At 32.5% G+C, this 24,188-nt stretch overlaps 1 protein-coding gene across 2 annotated transcripts; it reads left to right on the forward strand.

Annotated features, from left to right (window-relative positions):
- The first annotated feature begins 7,509 nt into the window (after nt 1–7,509).
- Nucleotides 7,510–16,696, forward strand: LOC105121886 (D-alanine-D-alanine ligase family). 2 transcript variants are annotated; one of them, XM_011020741.1, is made up of 24 exons: nt 7,518–8,102; nt 8,188–8,259; nt 8,336–8,379; nt 8,452–8,563; nt 8,654–8,725; nt 9,100–9,162; nt 9,324–9,401; nt 9,502–9,594; nt 9,996–10,115; nt 10,445–10,531; nt 10,727–10,936; nt 11,019–11,066; nt 11,522–11,776; nt 11,928–12,004; nt 12,217–12,461; nt 12,934–13,002; nt 13,088–13,152; nt 13,273–13,442; nt 13,574–13,652; nt 14,428–14,683; nt 15,023–15,068; nt 15,342–15,450; nt 15,585–15,647; nt 16,383–16,696. In XM_011020741.1, the coding sequence occupies exons 1-24, from the start codon at nt 7,773–7,775 to the stop codon at nt 16,461–16,463; spliced, it is 2,844 nt and encodes a 947-aa protein (XP_011019043.1). In that variant the 5' UTR covers nt 7,518–7,772; the 3' UTR covers nt 16,464–16,696. The 2 variants fall into 2 exon arrangements, with proteins under 2 accessions (XP_011019044.1, XP_011019043.1); XM_011020742.1 differs by lacking the exons at nt 14,428–14,683; nt 15,023–15,068; nt 15,342–15,450; nt 15,585–15,647; nt 16,383–16,696 and adding an exon at nt 14,307–14,391 and having other exon boundaries at nt 7,510–8,102.
- The last annotated feature ends 7,492 nt before the right edge of the window (nt 16,697–24,188 follow it).

Genomic DNA, 24,188 nt, shown 5'->3' on the forward strand with positions numbered 1-24,188 from the left:
GAAAATGGAGATCATGTGGGTCCATGATTTACACCAACACAGGCTTTACAGAGGTAGTCCTGGTAATGCAGTCCCATGATGAACATCAATCAGCCAATAGAACAATAGCATCTCAATTCATATTGTGAAGCTTAATACTAAGTGCAAGTTTGACAGGTTAATGGAAAGAACAAGCAAGATATCAAAATCAGAACGCGGCAATGCACTATCAAATTTACATTAACGAAAATGAAAATTTTCATAACCATAATATTCATGTTGGAATTTACGGAAACGGAAGGAGAGAATCTTCATGTAAATAGGTTCATTCAAGCAGGTCATGTAGCTATACACTTAAGGGGAACTTGAAAGGCCGAAAGAGAGTTTTTTTTTACCTTTCGAATTAAAGGTGCATACAGACTACTCCCGTAAAAGAAAGGCTAAACTTTCTGCAAAATCACTGTTAATTTTTTTTTGTTCATCGATGATTTCATAATATATATATAGATTTTATTTCACTGGAAATTAATTTAGAAGTTTTAGACTTTTCTAACAAAAATAGCGATGAACATTTTATTGTAAATTCTGTTTGTAGTAAATTTATGTCAATATTTTTCAACCATTATCACTTGCTTTTCAACCACCGTCACTTTTCAACCACTATATTATAGTAGTTAGCAGTTATTTGTTTTTTGTTAGTTGCTGTCAAGGCTCTCATTTCTCCTATAAATGGAGACAAAGACAAGAAAGTGAGATCAATAAAAAAAAGAAAGATAATGCAACTGTAAGAGTGAAAAAGTGCAGATTTGAGAGAAATACTGAGAGTAAGAGTGAAACCTGGAGTTTTGGGATTGTACTGGAGTGAGTTGAGTATTTGTATCATTCTTGTAATAATATACAATCTGCTGCCTTCGTGGACATATCTGGTTTTGAGGAACCACATAAATTTGCTTGTTTGTGTTTACTTTTGGTCCAGTATGCACAACAAATTGGTATCAGAGCATTAGGGCAGCTAGAACACTGAAAAACACGTTTTTTTTCATCTCTCGGTTCAAAGTTGTAGAATTTTCAAAGGAATCAGATCTTGATTTTGACCACCTACCTTGATTCCTCTAGTCAATATGAGCCCGATGATATAAAGATCATCGAAATCAGAGTTGAAAAGAGTATAGAGCTCGCCAAAGTTTCGCTTGAAATCTATCGAAAAAACTAGACAGTGCCGAAATTCTAGAATAAGAAGACTGCCACATCATCTGACATGTCAACGTTGAGTCATCATCTATGTCATCAACAGATGGTCCACAGTTTCATATCATCAGCCATGTCATCTAATAGTGACGAAATATTCTTTTGATAAAATAATAATATTCCATTCACAGTGACAAAATATTCTTTAACAGAGATAGAATATTCCTTTCTTGAATTAACTCGATTAGATTGGTTTTTTTGGCTAACTCAGTGATGTTTTAGCCTGTTTTTAGCCGAGTCAAGCTTGTTTATAGCATTTTCAACCATTCCGGTCGCAACCGTGGTGTCTGTTTTGTGAAACAGCATGCCGAAGTTACTGTTTTGGTTTTTTTAAGCATAAAAATGCATGTTTTTTTAACAATTTCAGGAGTCCATTTGTAATCCAAAGACGTCTTAATGGTTGATATTCCAGAAGAAAGATCAACGAGGAATGCTAGTATACCTCCACAATACATTTCGATATCAAATACCAAATTTGAGGTGGAGAAGTTTGATGGAAAAGGTAATTTTAGCATGTGGAAATGTGAAGTTATGAATATGTTTGTCCACATGAATTTGGATTTCACTCTAGAAGATAAATCAGAGGATTTGGATGAGAAAAGCTAGGAAAGGATAAATCGGTTGGTCTGCAATTTCATCCGATTTTGTCTTATAAAGGATCAGAATTATGCCTTTTCAAAACAAAACTCTGTATAGGAATTATGGCAAGCACTAGAGGACAAGTTTATGAAAAACAGTAAAGAGAATCGTCTCTACTTGAAAAAAAAGATCTTCCATTTTCAGCACAAGAAAGGTGCTTCCATGAATGAACATTTGAATGATTTCAATAAAATGATAGCTAATTTGAAGAATTTGGATATGAAAATCGATGATGAAGATAAGGCTCTGTTATTATTGAATTCACTACCTAACATATATGAACATCTTGTTACTATTTCACTGTATACTAAAAAAAAGATTAAATTCATTTATGTGTTCAATGTTTTAGTGAACAATGAGTACCAGAAGAAGGACTAAATTGTTCACAAGGAGTCAACATTGGAAGCATTGATAGTTAAAGGTAGAACAAACCCCAGAAGATTTCGAGGGTGAGGGAGATCTCGCTCAAAATCCAGAGAAGAATCATCAAACAGACGATATCTTGTAAAAGATGAGTGTGCCTTTTATCACAAAAAAAGAGCACTGAAAAAAAAATTGTCCAATCAAGGACAACAAGAAAAAAGATAAACCAATTTTGAATGTTGCATGAGATGAAGATGAATAAGACTCTGTACTCATCATGATCTCATCACCAGAAAACCATTCTAATGAATGGGTTTTTTATTCTGCATGTTTCTATCACATGTGCCTTAACAAACACTTATTCTCGAGACTTGAGGAGTTCGATGAGGGATTGTGTTGATGGGTAATGATAATGTTTATGAGATCAAATAGATTGGGACTATACATCTGAAGATGCATAATAGGATAATCAAGACACTAATAGAGGTACAGTATGTACCTGACTTGAAGAAAAATCTCTTCTTACTTGGAGTCTTAAAATTTAATGGATATAAGATTATTATGCATGATGGAGTCCTGAGAGCAGTCTGTGGTGCATTAGTTGTCTTTAGAGGCAAGAGGATAGGAAACCTATATTTCCTAGATGGATCTATAGTTATTGGTATAACATCTATCTCCAAAAGTATAAAAGATGATGAAACAAATAATTCCAGAATTTAGCACCTACACTTAGGGCATACTAATTAAAAGGTTTTGCAAGGTTTGGTTAAGCAAGGTCTATTAAAAGGTGCCAATATTGGAAAACATGGGTTTTGTGAGCATTGTGTTCTTAGAAAACAGACAAGGGTCAAGTTTGGCACTGCGATACACAACACAAAAGGGATTCTAAATTATGTTCACATAGACGTATGAGAACCTTTAAAGAATAAATCTATTAGAGGTAATCATTGATTTGTTACTTTTATTGATGATTTATCAAGACGAGTATGGGTGTACATGATGAAACATAAAGATGAGGTCTTTTTATATCTTTATGAAATGAAAGAAAATGGTGGAGACTCAAATTGGAAGGAGAGTTAAAACTCTTCGATCATATAATAGTGGTGAGTACACTTCAGATTCTTTCTTTGAAGTTTGTCAGGATGAAGGGATCAAATGATATTTTACTATGCACAAAACACCACAACAAAATGAAGTAACAGAACGCATGAACCGTACATTGGTGGAGAAAGTTCGATGTATGCTATCATATTTAGGACTAAGCAAAGTGTTCTAGGGTGAGGCATTAAGCTATGCTTGTTATATCATTAATCAGTTACCTTCAGCAACATTAAATGGAAGAACCCATTTAGAGGTATGGTCAGACTCTCCTGCAAATGATTATGACTCTATACGTATATTTGGTTGCTCAGCATATTATCATGTTACCGAGTCTAAACTAGATCCTAGAGCCAAGAAAGCTATATTTTTAGGCTTTAGTGGAGGAGTATAAGGTTACAAACTCTAGTGTTTTGAATCAAAGAAAGTGATTTTGAGTAGATATGTCATTTTTAATGAGTCATCATGCTACAACAATAGAAATCACAGGAGAAGAAAAAACAATCTAGTGATGCACAACAGGTGGAGTTTGAGACTTCAACCATTCCTATAAAGACTGTTCAGACAATCCCTACTGAAGGAGATTTAGATAAAAGTTCAGATGAAAAAGATGCAACTCTAGCAACCACACAACAAGAATCCATTATAACGAGTAAATAAAAAAAATATTAAAAAACCTGCTTGGTATTGTAACATGATGGCTTATGCACTTCTAGTTATTGATGATGGAATCCCCTACACCTACAAAGAAGCAGTACAAAGTGTAGAAAGTGCAAAATAGAAAGAGGAAATAGATGGAGAGATGAAATCTCTCCACAAGAATTAGACTTGGGATTTGGTATAACTCCCTAAAAGAAAGAAGACAATTGATTGCAAGTGGGTATATGCCAAGAAAGAAGGTAATCTTAGAAAAGACAACATTCGTTTCAAAGCAAGATTAATAGCAAAAGGCTATGCTTAGAAGAAAGGGATAAATTATAATGACATATTCTCTCCAATTATCAAACATTCATTAATCTGTATTCTAGTAGCCTTGGTTGCACAGTTTGATTTGGAGCTAGCCCCACTTGATGTGAAAACTGCCTTCCTACATGGAGATTTGAAAGAGAAAATTTACATGTCTCAGCTAGATAGTTTTAAAGTCACTAGGAAAGAAAATTGGGCTTGTAAACTAAAAAAGTCATTGTATGGATTGAAACAATCTCTTCGCTAGTGGTATAAGCGATTTGATAAGTTCATGATTAAACATGGACACACATGAAGTTAGTTTGAAAACTGTGTATATTTTTGCAAACTTCTTGATGGTTTTTTCATCTATTTGCTTTTATATGTGGATGATATATTGATTACATTGAAGAGCAAAGTAGAGATTGATAGATTTAAAGCTCAACTGAGAATTGAGTTTGAAATAAAGGACCTTGGATAAGTTAAGAAGATTCTTGGTATGGAGATTCAAAGAGACAGAAGAAAAGGTACAGTCTATTTGATATAAACCCAATACTTGAGGAAAATTCTACAGAGAATTGGGGTAGATTGTAAAACAAAACCTGTAAGCACACTTCTAGCTTTTTATTTTAAGCTAAGTGCTTTAATGTCTCCACACACAGAAGAAAAGCGCAAACATATGGCTCAAATTCCATATGCAAATGCAGTTGATGTATTAATGTATACAATGATTTGTACGAGACCAGATATTTCACATGTTGTTAGTATGGTAAACATGTATATGCATAATCCGGGAAAGGGTCACTAACAGGTAGTTAAGTGGATTCTACGATACATTCATGACACAACTAATATTGATTTGAAATTTGAGAAGGATGATAGACTCGAATAAAATGTAGTTGGTTATGTGGACTCGGACTATACTAGTGATTTAGATAAGCGTCGTTCCACAACAGGCTATATGTTTACACTTGCTAAAGGGTTTGTAAGTTAGAGGTCAATGTTACAATCAACAATAGCTTTGTCAACAACTGAGACAGAGTACATGGCAGTAATGAAAGCTTTCAAGAAAGGTATTTGGTTATATAGGTTGATTGAAGATTTGAGAATTGTTCAAGAGCACGTGGATATCCATTGTGATAGTCAAAGTGCTATTTGTCTTGCAAAGAATCAAGTTCATCATTTCCATACCAAGCATATCGATGTTCGATTTCATTTTGTTCGAGAAATTATAGATGAAGGGGATATACTGCTACAGAAGATTGGTACTGCAGATAATCCAGCTGACATGCTCACAAAATATGTCTCAAGGATCAAATTTCAACATTGTTTGGATTTGATCAACATCTCTTAGTGTTGAGCACCTTCAGGATGTAGCACCATATGTCGCATTAGAGGCAACATTAATTGATCACGATGATTGGATTGGAAAAATCTTGCTAAAGTGGAAATTTGTAGCAAATTTATATCAATATTTTTCAACTACTATCACTCACTTTTCAATCACTATCACTTTTCAACCACTATATTATAGTAGTTAGCAGTTGTTTGTTTTTTGTTGGTTATTATCAAGGCTTTCATTTCTCCTAAAATGGAGACAAAGATGAAAGAGTGAGATCAAAAGAAAAGAGAAAGATAATGTAACTGTGAGAATGAAAAAATGCAGATTTGAGAGAAACACTGAGTGTAAGAGTAAGATACTAAGTTTTGAGATTGTACTGGGTGAGTTGAGTATTTGTATAATTTTTCTAATAATATATAATCTATTGTTTATGTGGATATACCTGTTTTTGGAGAACCATGTAAATCTGTTTATTTATATTTTTTAATTTGTGTTTGATTTCAATCCATTATGCACAATACTGTTATCAATTCTATTAACAGTATTTAATTTTCTTTGATAGGATAAATGATGAAATATTTTATTTATAATTTATTTATTGATGAAATGAACAATTAAATCTAGTTGATGCATTTCTTTCTTGGCATCAATATTTTATTGGCATGAAATGAAAATATTTACGCACTTGATAAAATTTTTCCCATGATGTGTTTCTATTAATAAATCTATCCACAATGTGAATGGCGAACAAAATGGTGTTTATTCACAGAATATTCTTTTGATTTTTTTTTAATTTTTAAGTGGGACTTTGATCCTACTCATCTTATCATCATTCATTTTAAGGTGTTCAAATCCAGTACATGATTTCACGAGAGTGAGTCTAACGATGTCTGGTCCTGATATCATGATACCATGATTGACCATGATTTGAAGAGGAGTGACTGGCTGAAGAAGGGCTTGTCATGTTGAAGAGTTTCATTCAAGGAGAGAACGAACTCTTGAAAACTAAAAGGAACATGACAGGGTAGTATAACTACAGCTACCGTAGATGTAACACTTGATTCGAGTACTTTTTTGTGGTTGATTCCATCTTGATTTATTCCCTCGATTATAGACACCGTTTGATGTTGTGTTAGCTTATATATTTTATAACAGTTTTAATTAAAAACTCATTTTTTTTTAACCATGATTAAAAGTATTTTTCTTAAATTGTTTTTTTTTAAATCACAATTGTAAGCTACGAGAATGCCAAACACGAATTAAAATTACTTTTGTTTCGACGATGTCTTTGATTTCTGCCCCGTCTCCTATCAGAAAGACCATTGATCTTATAGACAGAAACAAATTATTTTATCCTCGGCAAAAATCTTTCTAACCCCATATAAGCTACCAGCTCTGCCTTTACAGTTCTGTTACTGCCGGCAGCTCACTATTATCTTATTATTTGTGCCTCGTTGTCGTTGGTATAGTTTGTAGCTACTATGGATGCCTTCGATCATCTTCGGCGTTCATTTTGCATGGCCGGCATAACAATGAGGGATTAAGAAGGTTGAATCCGAATCAAACCGATGACAAAGATAAGGTGGTGTGAATTCTGTCAGGGAACACTTTAGTTACATAGAAGAATAAACTTCACTGTTCCACGTTCCTTGAGCTTATTACACAAGTGGGTGTCTTTAAAAATTGCTGGACATGGATAATTTAATCTCTGTTGACAGAAAAAAGACGAAAGAGGTGTGATTTTGAATGGTGGATGCTGTTACGGTATGACCAAGAACAAGAATTTGTAGCGTAGGACACCCAATAACATTATCATCCTATTCTTAAAAAATATAGAGCCAAAGCCGAATCTCGAAAGACCAAACCAAAATAGTTGTAATCAATTATCCATTATTAGCACTGTTGACTAATACTCTCTAATATAGAAAAGGTGTTTTGGCCTCTCGGTTCCTGTTTCGCTCGTCCATTGAAGAAGCTATTGTAATTGGCGTTGGCATTACACTGCCGGCCCGCAAGACCCTTTTTTTTTTGGGTGGTAGAAGACAAAGAAAACATTCAAAATGAAACAACACAAAAGCAATCACACTCTCTTAACTTCTGTATTAAATACTAAACCTGATCCTAATTCTACTCAACAGCAAATCCTAATTCTCCTTCTATGGCATCGTCATATCTTTCTTTCGCTTCAAAGCTCTCTTTTCTCCATAACGGAAACTACAAAAACGATGCCGTTGGAAGGAACTTGCTGTTTGATAACCCAAATTCGTACAATTGGAACCGGAAATTCAGTGATTCTTGTTTTTCGAAGACGCGATGCTCCGGCGTTGGAGTAACACGCGCTGCCTCCACGACGGAGGCAGTGGTGGATGACAATGGAGTCTCGAAAGAGGATAGTAGAGTTCTAAGAGTTGGTTTGATTTGTGGAGGTCCTTCTGCTGAGCGTGGGATTTCCCTCAACTCTGCTCGATCAGTACTTGATCACATAGAGGTACCCTTGCATGTGCCAAGATTTGTAATTACTGGATGTGCATTGTAACTTTTTTGGTATTTTGTTATTGTTGTTGTTGTTACAGGGGGATGATTTGCAAGTTAACTGCTATTATATTGACTATGATATGAATGCATTCGCTATATCATCTGCTCAGGTTGGTTAGTTACTCAGTCAACGAAATATTTTCACTTGAATTGAATTATAAGTGGCAACTGTGATTTCTCTCTTAGGTATATTCAAATACTCCGGCGGATTTTGATTTTAAGCTTGAAAGGTAAAGTTTTATTTATTTGCTATTTTCCCCCTCTAATGCAGAAAAGGATGGCTAATTGTGTGTTTTGTGCAGCCTTGCCAAAGGTTTTTCGTCGTTGGATGAATTTGCAGAACATCTTGCTGCTTCTGTGGATATAGTGTTCCCTGTTATTCATGGCCGGTTTGGTGAAGATGGTGGAATTCAGGTGCATTATATACAGCATCATCCTTCATTTGCGTTATAGGATATTGTCTCGAAAGATATATTTTTGTAACGGGTGGTGGTCTTTATTCAGGAGTTGCTGGAAAGGCATAATATTCCATTTGTTGGCACAGGATCTCGTGAGTGTCGTAAAGCATTTGATAAGGTAAGGGAGACAGTCTATTAGGCTGTAATAAGCTATTAGGTTTGGAAGCCCCTAGAATTGAATCGAATTTCCTACGTATTGTGCATTGAATATTTGAAACTTGTTGGTATCTCTGGAGGTGTGATGAAAGGAGAGCTTTATTAGTAGATTGTTGCTGGCAATTCGAAGAATCAATTTTTACTAGCATCCATGTTATTAGCTGACTGTTCCTAGGTCGACATAATTACTGATAGATGTTTGGGAAATAAATTGAGAAGGAAAATTGTCATGCCTCCATATTTCACATACCCTCGATAACTTTCGAATGTTACTTGTGCTAGAATTACTTTCTTCTGTGAGATGAGGCTAACCATTTACCTTCAAATCATTGACAGTATGATGCCTCCTTGGAACTTAGCAAACAAGGATTCATAACTGCACCTAGTTTTCTAGTCCAGGTATTGGTCCCAACTATTTGGTAATTTGTAGTGCTTTTGTCACGCCTGTCTGGGTCATCTTTTTTTTTTTTTTTAATCTATCAATTCAGTGCTGGATATGCATTAGGTTGCAATGCATCTGGTTATGAGTGGATATACTGACATGTGCATATGGCATTTAGGGAAGTGAAATTGAGGAATGTGAATTATCCAAGTGGTTCACAAGCAATCAATTGGAACCTAACTCTGGGAAAGTTGTGGTAAGACACTCTTCCTCATCTCAGTTTAAGTAGTCTAATAAGCACCTGTAGTGAGATGGTTCGGCATTAGGATCTCAAACTTGTCATCATATGTTTGCAGGTAAAGCCAGCTAGAGCTGGATCAAGTATTGGAGTTACAGTTGCTTATGGTGTTTCTGATTCTCTTAAAAAAGCAAATGATCTCATTTCAGAGGTAATTTAAATTTTATAACATTTCTCATTAATGCATACTTTGAAATTTACCAACTTTATGCTGAAACACCAGACCAGCTTACATGGAAGGTGCTGAGATTGCTTATTCATGTCTAGGTTTTAGTTCTTTTTCTTCTTTTTTTCCCGCAATTTCAGGAAGGTGTTAAAGCTGAAGGTTACTTTTTGGTACCATGAATACTTAGTTTGCAAAGTTAATATTCCTAAAGATTTGGGAGGATTTTTTTTTTTGTACCATCTGAAGGCAAGGGAAAAAATGATTAGCAAACTGGAATGTTGTTGCATTTGGGCTACAGATGGTTCAATTGCCGTAAAATGTTTTCATTTTAAACCATGCGAGATGGATCAACTGACTATTATGATGTGCCTTTTCATGTCCGAAAGGGGATAGATGATAAAATCCTTGTTGAAATATTTCTCGAAGGAGGGAGCGAGTTTACAGCAATTGTCCTTGATGTGGGATCTGGTTTTGATTGTCACCCTGTTGTTCTACTGCCAACTGAGGTATATTCTTTTCAGCCCTCATGAATCATTTCAATAATGGTTTAAATCTTCCAAGGTGCTTTAAGATTTTATGTATACTATTTTATTTATTTGTCATGTTTTTATGAGATGACCATGAATTGTGGAGAGAGTTTTTTTATTGGCTATATGCTCAAACATGTGTTTTTAAAATTGAATTATTGCTTTTAATAGTCTACTGTTGTGTTAATTTTTTATCAGAAGAAGGGGCTCTTGTGTAGTAGTGCCTTACAAGATTTAGAAAACCAAGCTATAAATTAGAGTAACCTGGTGAAGAACTGTGATCTAGTAATATGTCATTGATGGTGCAGGTGGAGCTTCAATTTCATGGCAGTGTTGATGTAAGAGAAGAAGATGCAATTTTCAATTACCGAAGGAAGTATCTTCCAACACAACAGGTACAGCAGAAGTGTATCTGAGAATTTCTTATTGCAATTGCATTTTTCAGAAAGAATATAATATCTTTTCCCATTTCTTTTGTTTTGTAACGAATGCATGTATGGTGCATCATATGTGTCTTGAGTTGTGATGTGTAAACTCTGTAATGCCTCCTTCCATTGTTCTAGTCTCAGAAGTTCTTACTTTCTTCACAGGTAGCTTATCACACTCCACCTCGTTTTCCTCTTGAAGTAATTGAAAATATTCGAGAAGGAGCATCTATTTTATTCCGTCAACTCGGCCTACGTGATTTTGCTCGGATTGATGGATGGTTTTTTCCTAATTCCATGAATGCATTATCATCTTCAGCTGGGAAATTTGGAAGGACTGAATTGGGCACAATAATATACACTGACATTAACCTGGTAAGTCAATTATATTCTTACTGGGACTACCAATATTATTTTTTATTACATCTGTGATGTTGATTTCTGATTAATATGTCAGATTAGTGGAATGGAGCAGACCAGTTTTCTATTTCAGCAAGCTTCAAAGGTACTTATTATCAGTCTTTTGCTGTGGGCTTCTACTTGAACTTCTTATGAATGTTGTGTCCCCTTTGTTTATCACTGTAGCAAAGTTGAGTTGCGTGCTTCTTGTAGGCTGGGGCCCTTCCCCATCAGGTTGCTTTTTCTTTCATGCTAGGCTTGGAATTGGCATAGGAATATGTCAGATACTGTGGCATGCTGATTAGTAAACATTTCATGGTAACATTATCATAGCAACAGAAGTGTGGAGCATGCATGGCTCATACTTTGGAGTCTTGGTTCTATATGGTTCATTAGTACCTAAAAGTTGACAGATTTTCTCACGTGTAATGCACACGTGAAGTGAGGCATGTTATTCCTTATATGCCACAGAAATGTTGAAATGCTCGTGAATCTAGTAGTTTTTTAGCTTTTTGTCACCATTCTCACTCGTCTCCTCAAAAGGTTTCTCTTCTTGTTCAGGTTGGATTCTCTCATTCTAACATTCTTCGAAGTGTTATTCACCATGCTTGCTTGCGGTTCCCCAATCTTGCATCACACAACGAAGTATCAGCTCATTTGCCAAGAAGATCGAAATTCATGCCGTTTGATGAAGCATTTAACAAACAGGAGGGTATTCGTAAAATTTTTGTCTTGTTTGGAGGAGACACTTCAGAGCGGCAAGTATCTCTTATGAGTGGAACAAATATTTGGCTTAACTTGCTGGCATTTGATGAAGTAAGTTTAGGAAACATTAGCTATAAATTTGTTTAGTTTGCATATTGGTTAGCGGATGTGTTTGATGAATTTTTGTTTGGATGTTTTACTTTTAATCGAGGTACAATATGGTTATGAATAATGTCTGATATTGGCAATTTGTTGTCTACAGCTTGATGTGACTCCTTGTTTACTTGCCCCCTCAGACGACCATTCTGATGACAGTTCCAGAGTGGTTTGGTCATTGCCGTAAGTAGAGATTTTTGTTCATGTTTCGACTCCATTATAAGCTTGCACAAATAATACATTTTCTTTTTGAAAAGTCAAATAATCCACCGTCTATTTATTTGTTTTCTATAAATCTGCACTCACAAGCAATACAACATTTTTTATTGCCGGCCATATTTTGATTTATTAGATTTTCATGTATGCTATAACATGCTTCTGGAATTTATATGCAGTTACTCTCTTGTGCTGAGACACACTACAGAGGAAGTTCTTGATGCTTGCATAGAAGCTATTGAACCAGCTCAGGCTGCGCTGACTTCTCATTTGCGCAACCAAGTGATGAATGACCTCATGGAATGTCTGAAGAAGCATAGTTGGTTTACAGGGTTTGACATAGCTGATGAACAGCCTGTTAGATATTCATTAGAGAAGTGGGTCAAGCTTGCCAAAGAAGTTCAGGCAACAGTTTTCATTGCAGGTATTTTTTTTTAACCATTGTAATGTTATGATTGATGCTTGCATTAACCTTTCTTTCCACTGTTAGCATGAACATAATAGTACATGTTTGATATATGAATGTGTGTTGTAGTTCTAAGATATCTGTTTTTTTAAGAATATACAGTAAGAGCTTTACTTTAGATATAGCTCTTGTCACGTTAGATAATATCTGAACATACTCTTTCACCCAAACAAGCAAGGTCATCAAACATGGATTTAGTTGTCTGAGTAATGGTTTGCTTATACTGGGAAACATCACGTTTGTTAAGCCATAACTTTTCACACTTGGGAAATTTGATTGCAGAGCATGTGGGAGCATGCTGTTCATATTCTGATATTCTTAAATGAATGCTAACACTATGTTAAGGATGAAATTTTTATTTAATCTCTTTTATTTAACTAAACATTCAGCTATTATATTCCATACGAAATTTATCTGATGTTTTCTACAGTGCATGGAGGCATCGGAGAAGATGGTACACTGCAGTCTTTACTGGAGTCTGAAGGAGTTCCTCATACAGGTTATTGTAGTCGACACTTTGTCACCTGAAGAATTTAGTTGTCTTGGTACCGGATTGTTCATTCTTCTTTTATTTTCAAATAAAGGTCCTGGTGCGGCAGCTTCGAAGACTTGCATGGACAAAGTTGCAACATCACTCGCTCTTAGTCATGTATGTAACAAAATCACTTGTAGGGATCGTCTTATGAAAACTCAGGCTATGTTTAATCTTTCCTTTCTCCATCATATATTTTTCAACATAGCGTTGGTTGTGATCTCTAGTAATGAACAGCTTGCAAATTTGGGAGTTCTTACCATAAATAAAGATGTGCGCACAAAAGAGGATTTGCTGAATGTGCCCGCACAGGAGATTTGGGATCAGCTGATCTCAAAGCTTCAGTGTGAAACATTATGTGTTAAACCAGCAAGGGATGGATGCTCAACTGGGGTTGCAAGATTATGGTTGGTTCATACCCCTTGTTTTTCCAGTTGTTAATAATCTCTTTGATCTGATATCAAATATCCCTAAACTTAGTTAAATATTTTGTGTGTATTTGAATTAATCACATGTTGCTTACCTTTTGTTCGGGCAGCTGCGTTGAAGACCTTGCAGTGTATATAAAAGCTTTGAAGGATTGCCTTCTCCGGATACCACCTGATAGTTTCTCAAAGGTATAGAAGCTTCTCCATAATTTTGTTTCAGGATAACAATGTCAGGTGCCAGTGTCACAGATTGTTTTTAGAAATACAGATATCTTGTCTTTGAAAACATTTCAAGGTGATTATTATGCTAAAGTGCATGTTCATGTTTGATGAACTGTTGTAAATGACATGTCATTTAGCACCAAATAAGAAATTCGGAAATTATTTTAGATTTCAGCTCTGTAATTACTTGTTAGGGTATCCCCTGGAATAAGAGCATGAGCTTGATGCCCATTTAACATGTGCATGGATGGTAGTTCCTGGGTGCATCTAATAACTTTATTCTGAAAGTTTTGCATCTTTTGTTTTCTTCTTTTGATAAGCATGAAAGTTTTTGTTCTTAAGACCTAAAGAAATCAACTATTATTAAATTTCAAGTGAAAATTAATAGTCTGCTACTTTTTGTCTTTTAAGTTGTCTAATGAACCCCCAGTAAACCCATTGTCATTTACCGAACAAATAAATGATTGTGACTTCCTAACTCATTGGTCCATACTTCGTTGGCAACAGTCCATACTCTTTAGCCCAAATCTTTCTTGCTTAGCCATTATTTATAATCGAAACAATAACTGGGTTTTTATCTTACAACAGGCAAACATCTTTTTCTTTTTGTGTAATGTTCAGTCACATGGAATGATTGAGATGCCCAAATCTTTCTTGCTTAGCCATTATTTATAATCGAAACAATAACTGGGTTTTTATCTTACAACAGTCAAACATCTTTTTCTTTTTGTGTAATGTTCAGTCACATGGAATGATTGAGATGCCAAGCCCACCTCCAGAGCGTTTGATCTTTGAACCTTTTATTGAGACTGATGAGATTGTTGTCTCATCCAACTCTGGGGGTGAAAAAGCACAAGGCCTTGTGTGGAAAGGAAACAGTCGATGGGTAGAAATAACAGTTGGTGTTATAGGAACTCTTGGATCAATGCGCTCACTGAGCCCTAGTGTTACTGTTAAGGAATCTGGTGATATTTTATCACTTGAAGAGAAATTTCAAGGTACATGTTTTTGCTTGTTGCAATTTGTTTCAATTATGTTGGCATTTGATGATATCTCTTTTGTTTTACTTGCTGCTTGCAAATCATGGTAGTTAACCAATGGTAGCATCGAAGTTGATATGGGAGTCCTGCACCTTATTGGTTATGCAGTAAAACATGAGTAATTAGATAGGATTAAAAAAATGGAGCAAAAAGGATGATTTAGTGGCTGCAGTTGAAGTTTTCTTCATGCTTAATTTGAGGGAATTAATTTGTGAATTTTTGCATGACCTATTGGAAGAAATTCTAAATTTGTTTAGATGGCATTGCTGGTATCTTGACATTGATATTACTTGACAGGTGGAACCGGCATCAATCTTACTCCTCCACCAGCATCAATTGTTAGGTTTGTTAACTGCTATATGAAATTGTCATTTATGTTAATGCCATGATTAAGACATCCTGTACTGATAGCTATTCTGAAATAATATCAACTCCAATTCCCATGATCATTCTGACCATCTTTTAGAAAATTACCATGCTTCATGATAATATAATTAATGCATGCAATGACATTCGGAGCAAGCACTCTCTTTCTTCATCTATCTCTTATTGATCATCTTTTCGTCTTTGGATTGTAGTTTGACTAAATGAGCAATTTCTTCTCTTCTTGAATCAGTAACGAGGTGTTGGAGAGGTGCAAACATCGTATTGAATTGATTGCAAACACTCTGCAATTAGAAGGATTTTCACGAATAGATGCTTTTCTTAATGTTGATAGTGGAGAGGTATGCTCTACATTCTCCATTTTCCATTAGCTGAATCAACTCAAGATAATATTTGAGCTTGATTCTGCTCTCTGTTTTGCTTACAAAAGTTCTCTTTCGTGATATTTATCCATCACCCATATCGTTATTTGCAGGTGCTGATTATAGAGGTCAATACTGTTCCTGGAATGACTCCTTCCACTGTCCTTATTCATCAGGTAGCGTTTGATGTCTTTTGAGCATTTGGTGACCAATTGACTTTGTCTGTTTCTGTGACCATACAATGAAATTTTCCATTTTATCTTAAAAAAGATATCAGCAGAATTATGCATGAAACATGAACATAGAAATAAGATCATTTATTGAAAAACAATAATCTTCAGTGAAACACTGCTAGGAAAAGTTAAAAATGAGATGATTGACTGAAACATTGATGTTAGGGATGGCTGTAGCGGCATGGTTGTTTAGATGGAATATAATGAAATGTGTAATTTAATGAAAAAGGTAATGTAATGCTTTGGAAAAGTAGGTAATGGAAGCGCATTCACAAATCTTCAATCCAGTCCCTGTAATTTTTCAAAAACATTATTTGTCTTTATATATCATTTTCATTTACAAGTTGGTCCTCATTTAAAAGTTTTTTGGTCATTGCACTTCAACAAAATTAAAATTTAGTGCTTAATATGAAAAAGTTTTTGCAATTAGGTTTCTGCATGATTACTTTTCATCGTATAATGGTTTGACGTAGCTTTTTTTTTAAAGTATAATGAGTCATTATAATTGTAATGATCCATAACATTAAAATCTTGAATATTATACAACCGAACGTAGGATTATAAGGATCCATTACATTATATGTTTCATTACATACAATCAAGCATGCCATGTTAATTCATTTCATAAGTAACTAGTTACTTGTGTCCTAATGAGCTAGAATTTGCTGTGTTTCTCAGGCGCTAGCAGAACAACCTCCCATGTATCCTCACAAATTCTTTCGTACGTTGCTTGATTTAGCATCAGAGAGGATCATATAGAATTCAGCTGTGCTCGATTAGCTTCAAGTCTTGGAAGAACCCTGTATCATTGTATGTTGTTTCGGATTTGAAACTGTAAAATTAAGAAATCACATCCATGGTTCCTCCCTCTATTTGATCATTTATATTACATACTCTTCTTCATTCAGTTGTCACCTATATTTCTTGCCTAAAAAAGGTTTCGCAAGCATTCCCTGTATTGAAAAGAAAGAAAAGGAGCAGTTCCACTTGTATATCATCCCCTTCTCAAAAATCACTTCCCATAACCCCTAAAACTCGAGCCTGTATATGGTTTAAAACAACCTTGACCATATGATTCACAACGAAAAAAACCAAGGACAGGTAGAGTTGGCTACAGGAGTATGAAAGCATAAAAATGCTCTCCTCCAACACAAATTATAGCGATAAAAATACAGCAAGGACATTTTCCAAAACAATATCTCAAGGCAAGAGTAAACGACGCCAAAGTTGTGAAGGAGTGGTGATGAAATTTTCAGAAACGATGCCCAAATTGGATGAAACAACAGGTCTAGATAAAAAAATCAAGAATACTCGAAGGGTCAAGCGGCTGGAGCTCGATTTGATCAAAGGTAGATGGCGGCTAAGGTTTTAAAGCGATGAGGAGGCGATTTGTAACTGATGTTACTATAGGTAACTTCAACAATAAATGGATTTACATTTTTCTATACAAGTAAAATCTCCTACACAAATAATTTTATTGAACTTTTTTAATAGTTGAAATCGTTTCTTGTATCAAAATAATAAAAGGTAAATTACTAAAACCCTAATCAATTAGGTTCGTTTTAGGTTTATACCAACTGTTGTTGATGCTGTTAGTGGTGCATCTTGCTGTCGACGTTGCTGCTGCTTTTTCTGCTATAGATGGTTATTGTTGCTATTATAGCGGCTGCTATTGATATCTGTACTAGCGGCTGTTATTGGGAGTAAAAAAATTAAAAAAAATTAAAAAAATTGAATCATAAAAAAAAATTGATTATAATTTTTTATAAATCAATTCGTTCAGTTTTAATTGTTCAGTTTTGATTTTACAAGTTTAAAACTAAAAAAATTAAATTAAATTGAAACTGAAAAAACCTAGTCAAATCGACACCAATCAATTTTGAACAGGTTTTTATTTTAAAATAATTAAAATCAATTAATTTAACTTGTTAAATCAATTTAATTATTTTTTTATATAAAAAATAAATTAAATAAAAAATAATTATCCTATGTGTTACTATTTCTAGTTGCTGCGGCTACCTTTGATTTTGGACTCGCCAAACTTGGTCATTAAGGAGACACGATGCATCCATCATCAACATGCTTTATAAAATATCTCGTAGAAATTTAGATTCTTGGAACACTATGGTTCCTAGGTATTTACACAATGAAAAGTTTGGAGAAGATTATAAATTGTTTATTATAATGCTTCGAAGGTTCCTGTTTTTGTTTTACATGGACCATTTTTTAATTGAGATAGTCTAGATGGTTAGGTATATGGTGGAGAAGAAGAAGATGAAGAATAATTTAATTTTTTTTTTTTTTTGCAGTTGAAAAGAAGAAGAAGAAAAGAAGAAGATTCAGATGTTTGTGTGTGTGTGTAAAAGGAGGATTTTTACCGGGGAAAAAGAAGATGGAGAATGGTGGTAGGAGGAAGAAGATATAAAAATTATAAAGATGCTTTGGGTATTAAATAAATCATAATAAAAAACTTGTAATATTTCAGTCTTTTATGTTGACTATTTCTTATTCAATATATAGGTGAAATTAATTATATAAATAGTAGTTTATGTATGAGGATGCTTGTCTAAAATTTCCATGAAAAAAGACTTAATTTTGATACACAAATGCTAATATAATAACATTTTATATATTGCATTTTTATATTATATTTTACATCTTAATATTTGTAAAATTAATTTCACATTAAGTTATTAATCTTCCACTTGGTGTGTGTGTATTATAGATTTATAATTTAGCATTTTATTATTCAAAATACTTTTATAAGTGAATTTAGCTATTAAAATTTAATTACTCAGTATTTCAGAAAGTGTGTAAGATCTCATAACTATAGTTTTATTTTTTTCTTACAAACTCGTGGTAAATGTTTGGGTTTGAATGAATGGTTTCAAGTTCATAGGAATGTGCTACAACATAGGTTTGATGAGGGTGCTTATATAAGAAATTTATTGATTCATTTATATTTTACTAGTTCTAGGATTAAGAGTTCAAAATAAATATAATAACAGTCCACATAATTATGATGTTGTGACTTACAATCAATGTTGATTAGTCTTATAAGAGATAAGAAAATGTAGTGTTGTAGAGAAAATATTTAATGACATGCTTATTATTAAATGCTTGAAGGAGATCTCATCTCATAAAATATGAAATGATAATAGTTTATGTTCATAATAGAAAGCTTGAATAAGTTTTAAAGTGTTTTATAAGAATGAAAGAAAATGGGTCAATATAAATAAACATTGTTGGTTGATTAATTTGATTATAAATTTTGTGAATCTCCCGATTATGGTTAATAACAACTCCTTACTATTAGTGTTTTCACAATCATTGCATTACTCAAAACCAAAACTATAAAGCTCAAGAAATTAGTAGAATCGAGTTTTTTATGGTTTTTTCATTTAACTTATTCATAACATTGGTCATCATAAATATATTATTTCTCATGTTAATTTTCAAGAAAGCACTAACAAGGTTATCATCAATTACCACTTATGCCAAGGTCAATGTCAATGTCAATTCTCCATTTTGTTTTTGACATTTCTATAAATTCTCTTGTTATATGATTGTTTTAAATAATGGGTTTTCATAATTTAATTATTTTATATCAGTTTTATTAACTTACAAGTTAATAAACTTCATAAAAAATGTAGTTTTTTGGTTGTTTAAATGTTTTTCATATTTTTATTTTATTTTATATTTTTTTTATTGATTGCAACCATATGAAAATAGGTTTTAAATATTTTATCAATAACTATTTAAGGATATCTTAAGCAAACTTCAGGAGATTCTTATCCTTTTCACCATTGATCAATGAGTTCTAAATATTAAAGATAAAGTATTTGATTGGTAGTTTATGAGCTAAGGCAAACCAAGTCCTTTTTATAATGTTAAGACTCTTTGATACTTAAAATAATACAAATAAAATAAAAATATATCCTTAATGATTGTGTGTTATATGTTGCAAAAGTAATGAAAGAAGATGTTGAACACAAGAAATATATGAGTTAATATGGCAATTCATAAATATATACCCATGAATCATGTCAACTTGCATATAAAGTAAAAGAAAAATATATGAATATACTTTTCAATATATTATAAGAGCAATTAGGTGAGATAACATCTTTTAACGATGAGTGATGATGTTATATATTGTGTGAAAAAAGATGTTTTAGTGGGTCAAGGTATGGAACAAGCATGCTTTACCATCGTTTTATGGATTATGTGATAGTAAAGAGATAATATTAGTAGTAAATGATAAAACACTTTCTTAATAAAGAGTTGATAAACACAAGTGACCTAGTAGTTAGTTCAAGTTTTCAGTCTTAAACTTAACTAATTATTAAGAGAGAGATACATTTTGGCATCACTATCATGAACTCAACCTTAAGATGGTGGGTCCCTAAAAGCTCAATCTTGAACCAAATAATAGAAAGGCTAAGCTAAAGATGGTAGGACTTCATGATCCAATTTCAAGTCTTGTATAGACCAAATGAGCTCAAAATGGTGGATCTTTATAGGATCTTTGCCTAAACTCACATCTAAAGATGGTAGGCTCAAAGTGATCATTACCAAACTTATATTTCTTCAGTTCAAGTCTACTTAGAACATGCCCACTAATATTTATACTTGTTACTTGAAAGCTTGTTATGTAGAAATTTACATGACAATAATATATTTGATTCTTGTCAATTATCCAATATAAACATACTTAAAAGGAGTACAAACCGAATTAACATTATGATTTTGTATTTTTCAAATACCTCTTTGTTGTAAGGAAAGGTTTTCGTGGTTTTCTTTACGGAAGAGAAGAGAGAGAATAAGAATTGTGATGATAGATTAATAAATAAAAGTATTTTTTTCACTTTTATTTTAGGCTAGTCTTAAATGAATATGTAAATTGTAATAAATAAAAATATAGATATAAAGTGTTTTCAATGTTTTTAATAATTTACCCTAATTTATAAACACTTTAAATTTTTTTAATTATATATGTTAACTTTTTTAGTTTTAAAAGGAATTTATAAGTAAACTATTGCAACTTATGATCACCCAATTAGGATTTAGTTTGATACAACTTCTACTTATGTTTTTAAGTTATTTTTAAAAGTATTTTTAGCTTAAAAAAACATTGAATTAAAACTTTTTTTTAATGTTTTATGATGATTTTGATATACTGATGTTATAAATGAAAAAAAAAACTTGATAAAAAAAAATTATTTTAGTATATTTTCAAGTAAAGGACTATTTTAAAAAGTATTATGCATTGTAATGCATGATAATGCATTGTAAACATCTCTAGTAAGATTGCATAACAAAAAAATATATACATATATTTTTTATTGTCCTTTTCACTTTAACAAAAAGAGAATCTACAATCTCTAACACATAATGAAATCTTAAAATTCACAAAAACTAAAGATTAACCATTGATTAGTATTAGGATTATAGTTGGGTTTTTATGGTGAAATCTATATATAAAAAAATATATGTATTTTTTGTTTTTAATGAGATGTAGTTTGCATTTCAAGTATGAAAATTTTGCAATGATTGGGATCATGTATCCATTATGATTATGCCATAGTACATTTATTCCATTTCTCATTAAAATAAATTATTGTATTTCATGAGATTGTTAGCCCTTTAGAATTAAGGTTGAAAGTTCTCTAAATTATATTGATTCTAATTATAATAAAAAAAACAAACAAAAAACAAAGTTTTCTTTGCTCTATAGCCGAATGTAATGCATGAAGTGATTTTTCTCCTGTTTTATCATATGATTATTCTACACCATATTTAACCAAAGTTAATTTTAGTACAGAAAATGGAAGTCAAACTAATTTAACGTTGGGCTTACAAGGAACCTAAGATGGATGGAATAAAATAGTACTATGTAGGCTGCCAGCCTAGAAGAAACTGACCATAGCAAATCTTTATACGATACAAAACCAAACCACACCGATTCTCTTCTTATTCAATTTAGATAGTGTTTGGGAGTTCGTAAGTTGGTTGTTTTTTTAAAGTATGTTTTATTTAAAAATATATTAAAATAATATTTTAAAAAAATTATTTTTAATACTAGTATATTATTTGGAAATATAAAAAAAATATTATTTAAAAAAAAATTAATTTGATATTTTTTTAATATTTTAAAATGTAAAAACAAACATAACTGTAGAAGATAGAGAAGTAAATACTTAAGAGACAGTGATGTTGATCTACGTACCTATGCAGCGAAGAAAACCAGCTGGATGCAAGGAATAACTCATGATGCGTGTTCATGGGGTTTGGACATTCTCCGGCTAATTGTACAATGATTTTGAGTGTACGATGAACTGAAAACCCCACTTGGGTTCCGAACTAGAGGAGGAGGTCTTTGCAAAGGACCACCACAGGTGCATGAATGATGGCATAGTGCACTCAAATGCTCTGTTTTATGTACCATAGGCCATTTGAGATGATGGGTCGGCAGATATAAAGAGTGCCAATTCATCTGATGGCTGCTTGAGGTCCATTCATTTCCTTTGGTGCTGACTGCTCAATATCTAATGTTGGTTCATCGCACTCGTAAATTACATTGAGACTCATCCCGTATATTCTTGTTAATTTAATAAGTTTAAAGATAATTTAAATAATTAAAAAATATATATAATTTAATTAAAATAATTAAAATAATAATATGTTAAATTAACTCGAATCAATCTATGTTAGCATATAAGATCTATGATCCAAATTATGAGATAATAATAATTTTATAAAACATAAATAAAAAAATATATTGTGTGCCAATTAATTTGATAAGTTATATTGATATCATGTCATGAGTGACGGATTAATCGAGTTAATTTGGATTAAATTTTTTTTACTTTGATTTTTTATGATTTTAATTTTTTTAATTTTATCATTTTACATTAAATCATTTTCCCTTAACCTTTTTTATTTTTTTGCTTCTCTTTTTGTTTTGTTATTTCTATAACAAGTTGATCAAGTTAGGCTAAGTTAGCTTGTATTTTTTTTTATAGTGTTCTTTAATTTAAATTGAGTCTTTTTTAAGTTGTTTTGGAAGTCTAGTTTTCTTTTATTTTAATCTCATAACGTGGGTGGCAGGTTAATCAAGTTAATCTAGATTAACTTGAATTATTTTTTTTAATTTTTTTTAATTTTTTTAATTTCATCATCTTGTATTAAGTTATTTGTTTTAGAATTCTGTTTTTTTTTTTCTTGGTTATTCCAATAACAAGTTGGTATAGTTAACATGACTTGGTATTTTTTTTATTTTTTTATTAAACTTTGTTTTTTTATTAGGTATATCTTTAAAAAAAAATTATTTATCTATATTTATCCAGATCTCATATTGTAGATTGTATATTCATTAAGATTCTTCGAGTTGACTTGAATTTTTTTTAGTGTTATATTTTTTAAATTTTTTTATTTTTATTTTTGACATTAAATTATTATACTTTAAACTTTGTAATTTTTTTCATGTTTTTTTGCAAGTCTTTTAATTTTATATCTCAAAATCACGTTTTAATTAATTTAATTCAGGTAATCGGTCTGAATATTATTTTTTAGGGTTTGAGAAAGTTTGGTGGCCACCCATCTACTGTAATGCTAAGGTCTATAGTTGTCAGACTGACAAGATGATGCTAAAAACTAGAAGTCTAGAGTCTAATCTAGAGTTTCTAATTAACCTAACCATTTATATTTGAATGACTAAATTTTTAATAATTATACTGACCCATCAAACCTAGCAGGTCAACAACTAAGAAAAAAAAATTGAAATGCTTTAATTCCCAATGATTCGAGATAACCTAATTATCTGTAAATATACCTCGTAACCTAAGCTTGTTTTACAGGTAGTTTCCAAATACTATGCTAAAATCGATTGTCTAGACAATAACTGGCTTTTATTTTCATATTCTTTCGTAAACAGGCATTTTTTTTTAATAAGTGAGCTCGTATTATTAAAGAGCTGGAAATCGGATAGCTGTGCATTATAATTTTACCATAAAAAAAAAGAGAAGAAATACAAACAAAATGAGGACTTGGGATTGTTAAAGGAAAAGGCTTCTCTAGATCAAGCTTACCCCAATACCAATATTATTTTTTTTCAATAGAATTTCAGAATTAGAACCCAACGCAGAAGCTTCCTGACGAGGCATAATGCTAAAAGCAATTTGTCACACACACAGTAGGAAACTCTACTATTGTTCTGCACTCCTTTGCTCTTCCATTTAACCAGGGAACGGACTCACCAACTCTGATGTTCAGTACTCCTTTGCTTACATTTAACCAAGGAACGGACTCCCACAGAGACCTCTCTCCATTTGAAATGAGCATTAGCGATTTGAGGGGAAAATGGATACGAGGGTTTTGGAGAATGTTCAAAAGCAATTTGAAAAGAAAAGGTTCGAAATTGTTTCTTTTGTATTTTGGCTCCCTTTGTCCAAGTTTTTGTGTTTTTGCTTTTTATGTTGAAAA

The sequence above is a fragment of the Populus euphratica genome, unplaced genomic scaffold, assembly GCF_000495115.2.
Source record: "Populus euphratica unplaced genomic scaffold, PopEup_1.0 scaffold46.1, whole genome shotgun sequence".
NCBI classification, from domain to species: Eukaryota; Viridiplantae; Streptophyta; class Magnoliopsida; order Malpighiales; family Salicaceae; genus Populus; species Populus euphratica.

Bases quoted from the DNA above. Each gene is read 5' to 3' on its own strand.
- LOC105121886 (XM_011020741.1), top strand. From the start codon at position 7,773: ATGGCATCGTCATATCTTTCTTTCGCTTCAAAGCTCTCTTTTCTCCAT. The intron at 8,564-8,653 runs GTGCATTATATA...GTCTTTATTCAG, and splicing joins GTGAAGATGGTGGAATTCAG to GAGTTGCTGGAAAGGCATAA. The intron at 9,402-9,501 runs GTAAGACACTCT...ATATGTTTGCAG, and splicing joins CTAACTCTGGGAAAGTTGTG to GTAAAGCCAGCTAGAGCTGG.